We start from the raw sequence: 8,840 nt of genomic DNA on the forward strand, positions 1-8,840 counted from the left end.
AATAAAAGGCAATGTCTCGCAGTGCAAATGGCCGGGGAGGGGAATTTTTTAATAGCGCCTCAAATTCTGACAATTCAGTTTGATTATCTGGTGATGTATTGTACATAATGACGGAAAAAATCTCAAATCTGTTGCTTATAAATAGCAGTTTCCTTTTCCACGTTTTAGGTTATCAGTTAAAACATTGCTTAAGAGCTTATTGTTCAGTCGCATACAAGTTTTGCTACTTTGTATTTTAAATGGTGTACAAAAACATATGTGAGCTGCTGGAAGTAATTATTTTTGATTTACATTTAAGATTTATATTGTATGAAATATATTTGATATTGCTTCTGTGTTTGAAAGAAAATAATGTATGTCTTTGTGTAAGAATACTCGGTTACTGTGAACTGTGTTTCATTCTGAAACCTAATAAATGCATAAAACACCAGCTCTTCAGTCTACACCTGTGTGTTTGTGTGTGTACATGCACAATTGTGTGTAAATGAGAAAAACAATTCAATTTGCATCATTTATTGATTTGTACAAAATTAAAAGGTGCTATTCGCTTTTTCATGAATGATCCACACGTATAGAAATACATGAATCATGTCAACATATATCCGTGTCAGTATATAAAGACTGTGCAAAGTACTTCTCAGCAGGTTGACGTCCTGCAGCGACACATGCCCAGGCCTGTGTGCTTCATCTATGCAAACAAATACGGTCGCACACATCTTGTGTTTTTCAAAAAGTCTGTTGCAATATAAAGAGGGCTGTATCAGGAGATAACACTGAGATATCGTCTCGAACGCATTCATGCACACACACACACACACACACACAACTATACACTCACGTTTTCAGGCAAGAAAAGTACCATTTGTAATTCATCTCATATAATTTACTTCAGTAGATCAGCAGTTATAAGGAACTAATATTCAACACATATTTACAATATCAATATATCTGCTAATGTTTCAAGTCCATACGTAATAGTGAAAAAAACTTTATTTGCATACAAACGACCCACCACACCTTTCAGAAACGAAGAATAATAAATATGAAAAAGAGGAATACCGTACTGGTGATTTTCCAATAGTCCAATAGCAGCTGGGCTTTCATCTACCTGTTTATTATGCTAATAATAAAGGATCATGTGACGTCCCAGTTTGGTGCGGATTCAAGCATTCACAACAGGCCAGTTGTGCGTCCATTTGACCGTGCAAAGAGTCTAGTGCCACTGTTCTCGCGGCTTGCACTGACTGAGATATCGTCCATTTCCACAACAGGGAGTGTGAATACGGAGAGGTAAATTTTTATCCTTCCTTACTAATATCACAATGAGCTAGTGTGGCTTGAGCTGAAGCCCATATACAGCTAGCAGTAACGCCCACAACGAGCACGATAAAGGCTCTTCAGAGGAGCAAGTGTTCAATGCATATTGATTTTTGGGAATCGGTTGATATGCACCATGTTGTGTTGTGTGGAATCCTATTGAACCTTACCAGAAGCCAATCAATATTTTGGATCGAACCAAGTTGACTGGTGAAATAACTACATGCTGCTTTACTCGCTTCTAAAGTGCTTCTTTCATGCCTGAGACCATGCAGTGTCTGTCAACCAAACTTGCCGTCCGGTCGCCACAATTTAACAGCAGCATGCTGTTTGAGTCTGCTTCTCTGCAAACTGATCACCCATGACTCGGGTGCTGGGGGGGGGGGGGGTAGGACTCCAGTGCTGGCCCTCATCTGGGGCCTGGACAGGTCGGGCCTGTGAGTGTGAGAGATGGGGGGGGAGCAGGAGCCCCACGGGGTCAGCAACGGGACGTGCGCTTGCGGTACTGCTCTACAAGTGGGACCAGGCACTGAGGTGAGCCGCTCTGCAACAGGAAGGGGTGCTCCAGCAAGTCGGTGGCGCTGGCCCTCTCCAGGGGGTCCCGAGTCAGCATACGGCCCAGGAAGTCATTTAGAACTGGGGAGATCTGGATAGTGGGGCCAAACGGTGAATGTCATTTAACTTCAATAAATCACTGTGGCCCTTGTTTTGACATACCAACAAGCATTTGTAGAATTTGTAAGAAATACGGTTTCATTTTTGAGAGACTAAAAGTGACAACATTTATTTATTATAAATAAATACACATTTATTATAAGTAAATTATGAATGATCAGATATTTATCTTCAACTCAAACCTTCAGTGCTGGACACTTTTTGCCCGCCGGGTTCAGGTACCATCGTGCCTTTACCGAATGCTAGCATCATAATGCTAACATGATCACGGTGATATTGTGAGGTAGCAGATACTGCAGCTGATGCTGTAGCGTTTCACCGTTTGTAGCGACCATGTAGCACAGCCGAGTCTGTGAAACATCCGCGCGCGACGGCAGAGAAATAATGCACTGCGAGTGTCTTCTCTTGTACCTGGCTGACATTTCGTACAGTTGGAGCCAGCTCATCCCTCAGTCTCTTCATCGCTGCCACAGGGGTCTCACTGAAATACGGGGGCTCTCCATCTACCATCTCCACCACCATGATACCCATGGACCAAACATCCACCTGGTGCAAACCACACAAAAGAACCAGGTTATCGGTCTTTGGCATCAGTCGCCACCACGAAGCTATTAATGCACGAGTGCGTTTGGGACTCCTTACCTCGGTGCCATATGGCGATTTGGAAATAACTTCGGGAGCCATCCAATAGGGTGTTCCCACAAGAGATTTCCGCTTGGGGATGTCCTTGCTGATCTGAGCACAGAAACCGAAGTCGGAAAGCTTGACCTGTAGGGGAACAAGTGAAAAGCATTTAATGAAGGTATAATAAATAAATAAGTACATATATAAATATACATACCCTTCCGTCTAACGTGAGGAGTATGGAGTCACTCTTGATGTCTCTGTGAATGACTCCCTGTGAATGGAGGTAGGCCAGGGCCTGGAGAACAGCTTCACACACTGTGGCAATCTGCTCTTCACTCAGTCTGTGGGGTAACACGCACACACACACACGCACACACACGCACGCACGCACACACACATTAACACTACACACACAGACTGCATGATTCAAGAAAAGAACAATCCTACCCCACAGACATTTAGTCACCTGCTATGTTATTTAACTTTGATATCTCCAGTGCATCATTAAGAAATCCACGCAGTACCCATTAAGAGCAGATTGCTGCATTCTCACCCTTGATAAACAAGTTTGAATGTACACAGAAAGCACAAACCTTCACCAAGGCAGCTCAGCTTCCACAGTATTTTACTGCACCTGCTGGCAACGGTCCCCTGATGATATAACCGCTTGACCTTGAGAACCTATCACCAGACTATTTCTTCCGTGGCATATGTTCCAGCCTTGCATGCAATTTTATAATAATTTGTCAAGTTGCTTATGTGAAACTGGCAACTAAAGAGCCGCATTTTTTTTCAGACCCCATTTGAATTTTTTAAAATGTTTTTCCATAACAAAATATCTTACAAAATATCTTGAAAATCCATTAATGCCGTTTTTGTGTACTCCTGTTGACAGACAGGCAAACAAACCAGGAGAAAAAACCCAGTGCCAATGAAAGATTGCCTCTTTGGTGGAGGCAACTGTATAGTTTTTTTGCTTTTGTTTAAAATATGCACCCTTGTTTTATTCAGTGAGAATTTAATGAGCCTAAAAACTTATTTCCAGACCTCAGACTGCAGTCAAGAAAGATGGAGGAGAATCGTGCCCCTTGATTCTTTAAATCTTTTTTTTTTTTAAATGGAAACTGGCTCAATGGATATTGACTTAATGCTGAGGTCATCCCATGGAGATCAAGCTGTTGGTAATTAAAATACACACCTGATTGGTGATCAATATCATCCCTTCTTTATATGAGTTCAAGTTAAATTGAGCTTTCCCAGACATGCAGGTGTTGTGTTATTGATTTATTTCCTTTCCCCAGAGGAGATCGATAATGTTGACTGTCAGTCTCCATGCTGCTGGTATCAGTCGATGCCACACTCCCCCCTTGTGGCTGACTTGGCTATTAAAGATGATATGACAAAATTTCACCCTTGCAACTTTCTGAAAAAGTATCGAGACGATCTCTTGACTTGTGTCGGTACCTTATTTCAGAGACGATGTTGGTCAGTGCTCCACCCTGCAGGTACTCCATGATGACCCACAGCTCCTCCTCCACCAATGCGGATTTAAACATTTCCACCACATTCCTGTGTTGATAGTCCCTCATGATGACGACCTGTGGGACAACACATAAATACTGAAATCGGTGATAGTAAAGTCACACTTCCATTTAGGGTTTTGTTCGTTTGTTTTAAATAATAATAGTAATTGATGCAGCAGAAATTTAGATATCCTGAATTTTAATTTTTAACTTGGGACATGCTTTTGCAACCCAACTTGATAAAAGTCCTCCTTGGGTAACACACATCTTTTAAAGCACGTAAGCCAAAGAAAAGATAAACTATTACAGGCTGAGTGGTTCTCTGGTACTCTCTGATGAGCAAGCTGAATTTATATGTGCCAAATAAAATGAAACCCCACCCTGTGCATTAAAGGAATGTTTGACTTCATTTAAACCTTGTACATTTCCGGTAAATTTGTCTGATAGGATTACATTCATCATGCTAACTGTGCAAGAAAGTAGCCCTTTAGGCCTATAATTAACTTTGTAGCATAATTTGCTGCAGAAGGATCTTCATTTGGGTCAACTTTCTGGCTGATATAACCACATTGCATATTCATGCGTGCATGCTCTTCTGTTTACATGAGTGAAATAAGGAAACCGCGTTTAAATTCAGTCTAACTTTGAGACAAAGATTTCAAAATCACATTTATTTCAACAGCTAAAAATATATTATTTATCTATATCTCTACAATAGAGGTGACTCTTAGCCTGTATGGCAAATACATGTGGTAATGGGTGAAATAAACTGGAATCATTCTCTCCCCGAATCCTGGATGTTGTGTGTTGGTGATTTGTGTTGCATTTTTTTGCGGGCTTCGCTTTAAACGTTAAATGGTCTTACCTCATTAAAGAGCAGCTCTCTTCTCTGCTGCCGACGTAAGTCCATCATCTTCACTGCCACCTGCCTGCCGCTGTGCTTCTCTGTGGCAATGCAGACCACCCCCGTCGAGCCCTCCCCAATCTTCATGAAGTTCTCCAGGTAAGAGCGTGGATCGCCCTTGTCCACCACCATCTGCAGAGCTGCCTTGAACTGTTCGTGGGTGACTTTGGGTGGGTCTGGCGGCGGCCTGGGTGAGGGATATTGTGGCGGTCTGAAAGCGGGGGAGCAGGTGCCTTGAGGACTGGTGGCTAATGAGCCTGTAGGGGAGGGTCGAGGCTGAGAAGGGCTGTCCTGTCGGGGGTAGGGAGGATTTGGGCATCCAGAGTGCCTGAGGAATGGGTCAGGCCCATTGGGCCTCAATCCCATGTTGGGAGACAAACCCAGTGTGTAGCTAGCTGAGGAGCGCACAGTCCGCTGGGGCCTGATGCCACCCACAAGAGGACTGCTGTCACCAGTGGGCAGGAAGCCAGAGTGGTACCTCACCGTTGAATCTGCCTGCACGAAAAGAGAAAGTTGGAGAGTAAGCTTCAGAGAGCTGAGAGACAGTTGGCCGTAAGCCCATGGCTCAAGGACTGTGTTAAAGTGAATGCAAAGTCCTTCACTCCAACCCATCTGCTTTTACTTCATCTGACATAAGCGTTGTACAATGTTGTCATAGGAACCCAACGATCTAATGCTGATATCGCCAAATACACACTTTCTTAATATTTACAACCCCAGTGGTCGTTTGGACACACATTTCATATTTTTTTCTAATTAAAATCTGATTAAATAATCCACTCTAACTTTAATCACCGATAGTTTAAGGCCAACCGATAATGCTCCCTTTGCACAACCTCAAGCTGGAAATAATGATTTCTTGATAAGAATTTAATTCAGTAGATTCAAAGCTCACACCCAAAGCGTACATCTACTAGTATGAGTGCCGGGATCCTCCACATAACATCTTGGAATTATGTAATCGATGCACTTCATGGAAACAAAGAAAAGCAAAAGAGCTTACTTTCAGGTCATAGGAGGAGAACGGTCGCCCGGGGCTGTTCTGTGGGTGCATGTACATCGGTAGGGTGGGCCGGAGCTCTGCACAGAACGCTGTTTGATCTCCAAGGTTCTGCTGTACAGTCATAGCCGGGCTGTAAAAACAAGCTATAGGTCTCTGACTCGCTGGCATTCCCCTGGGCAGCTGGAAATCTCTCTTCCATATCAGTCTCTCCTGAGGACTGCCCAGCTCTCCACTCGTATAACCCTGACTGACCGGGACGTTCTGGGACTGGGCCGGCTGCGGGGGTCCTTGCAGGGAGCTGACGCTAACTTCGTAGGTGGACTTGGCTTTTGGCAAGATCCCATTGGGCTGCAAAGTGATGCTCTTCTTCATGCCTAAATAAGGAGTGTTGGTCTCGCTGTGGATATTCCTGGCCTTCTCCTTCCAGTCTAAACCTGCATCCTCATCGTCTTCGTCGTCCTGGATCAGGCCCTCGTACTGGTAAGGGTCCCCCTCGTTCACTTCCCCCAGCCTTCCCAGGGACCGGGCTCTCTTCCTGGCGGAGGGACTGCTCTTCCGCAGAGAGTTGGAGCTGGTCACAGAGAGTCGGCTCATGTCACTGATTATGGCTGCGATGTAGTCTCCGTGGCCGATCATGCTGCCGCGCACAATGGTCTGAAAGAAGAGAGGCGCTCATCATTCTGTACGCCATTTCTTAGTTCATAGAGACGTTTCAGACTGAAAGGAATAACGAGGGCGCCGAATTAGTAACGCAGAAACAAGTTACATTTGGAACTCGAATATTTGAATCGCTTTCATTTTCAAAAGATGGTGGTTGAAATAAATTGGGGTGCAACAAATACCTTGAACACTATGATTGCACGAGAGACCTTTTTACATGCATGCAGAGAATAGAATCTATGGAAAGGGCATAAACTCGCCCTGACAGCAATGAATGTACTGAGACCTTTTGCCAGAATAGGGTTGCAGTTGTAACATTAAGAGAGCGTCTCATTATTCACTCTGAGTGTAGAGTCGTGTTCAGCTCACAGCCAGTCAACCCCTTCTCCTGTTTCAGTGTCATTAAATCTGCCCAGGGGCAGAGATCAGATGACATTTGACCTATTGTAGCACCTCTCAGAGACCTTCTATTTTAGATACCATAATAACACCTTGAAATTTACATTATTATTTTTTTTACATTTTTCTCATTTGCTCAAGTTAAAACTAAACCTTAAATGAACCTTATTTTCTGTCTCACACTGGCGAGGCGGCGAGGTCCTTACGGGTAAATCGTTGACTCCACTAGAACCATAAACCTGACCTAAATGCTGACATCATGGCTTTCATATTGATTAGTACCAATCACATCAGAGCGCTGATGTTTTCTCCGTTTGGTTCTAGAGAGTCACGAACGGCATCGGCAGCATGCTCCGTGACGCATAAAGATCCTCGGATGTGCTGCCTTTACCGTTCTTTGGCATTTCCTTTGCTGTACCTGCACTTTTCATCCCTTCTGCTCGACATCTGTGAGGAGCCACTGCAGCCCTGTTAGCAATTCCCTGGATTGAGCAATAAATCTTGTGGGGGCCCTGTGAGTATTTGACATCTCAGTCAGTGGACACAGCAGGATTATTAGCAACGCCCTAAGATAAATAAGAAACTACAGAAGGGGAGCAGATCTTTCTTCCACATTGTCATCAGTATATTATGGCATTATCTGAGACAGCAGAATTACTCCACAGCCCTAAAGGACTATTTTTTTCAGTAAAACAACCAGTGTGTTCATGCATCAGGATCAATAAATATTTAAATGGACGGATTGTGGTCTACCTTCTTTGGCCTCAGTTCCACTTCTGTGATCCTGGAGGGGTCTACCATTGGTTTGGGCCTGCGCAGGTTCTCTATCAGGCTTTGCCATTGGGTCGGCAGGCCCACAAAGCAACCGTGCTTGGCGTCGAACGAGGTGTGGACACGATGTTCAAAGTTCTTGGGCGCTGATATCTCAGGCCTCTTCTTTTTCTTTTTGCGAAACATCCTCAAGTCAAGGAAGGTGACAGCTTGCCTGCTTCAAAATGTCCCTGTACACAAAATAATTCGGCGTTTTAATAAATTTCACTCAACATTGTACTCACTCTGAAAGCTGTGTCATATCTGAGATGTTTATGTTCCAGAGACTGCCACAAGCTTCTGCCTCTGGGAATGAGCTCGAGAAGAGTGGATGGATTTGTAAGCTCCTGTGTAATGAAGAATATCTGGTCGATTAGGCTTATTCCTGCTCTGTGCCATTTAACTGAGGAGCACGTGGCCAGGCTGGCCGGTGCCCACGGGCTTCCGGTGCATTAGCCACACAAGCAGTAAAAGACAGACAGAAACACACACACAATGTGTTTTGGCTGGCTATCGTTCAAAGACTCTTCATAACATGGTCATATCCTGATTAATTAATAGATTGTGTGCTCAGGATTGCAGGGAGGCTAACCGGTTAATCCTCGGATGGCCTGCTAAGACCTTGTGCTGCATTTATTTTCCATTCAAATGAAGCGAAATAATTAAATGCATGTCGCGCATCTCCTTTCATCTGCTGTGCAACTTTATTTATTAACATGATTAAGTAATAATGCTACTTCATGTTGTGCTACATTCCTGCTGCAGCAATACCAGCAGCGTAACTCTCGGGATGGCTGTAACTGTGTGTTGGTTATTCGACAATAAAACATGAATTAATAAATAAGTTATGTTCAATTACGTGGAATAACATGTTGCTTCCATGCATTTTTCATGTTAGCAGTCTGGCATATAATAAAAAGCC

General features: G+C 43.8%; 1 protein-coding gene across 1 annotated transcript; it reads right to left on the reverse strand.

Annotated features, from left to right (window-relative positions):
* Positions 1-1,795: 1,795 nt before the first annotated feature.
* LOC137907582 (serine/threonine-protein kinase PAK 6) lies at positions 1,796-8,065 on the reverse strand. The gene is made up of 8 exons (XM_068751934.1): positions 7,862-8,065; positions 6,050-6,703; positions 5,008-5,541; positions 4,084-4,217; positions 2,834-2,960; positions 2,635-2,760; positions 2,404-2,538; positions 1,796-1,963 (listed from the first exon to the last, which is right to left on the reverse strand). The coding sequence occupies exons 1-8, from the start codon at positions 8,063-8,065 to the stop codon at positions 1,796-1,798; spliced, it is 2,082 nt and encodes a 693-aa protein (XP_068608035.1).
* Positions 8,066-8,840: the final 775 nt, after the last annotated feature.

The sequence above is a fragment of the Brachionichthys hirsutus genome, chromosome 18 (assembly GCF_040956055.1).
Source record: "Brachionichthys hirsutus isolate HB-005 chromosome 18, CSIRO-AGI_Bhir_v1, whole genome shotgun sequence".
NCBI lineage: Eukaryota > Metazoa > Chordata > Actinopteri > Lophiiformes > Brachionichthyidae > Brachionichthys > Brachionichthys hirsutus.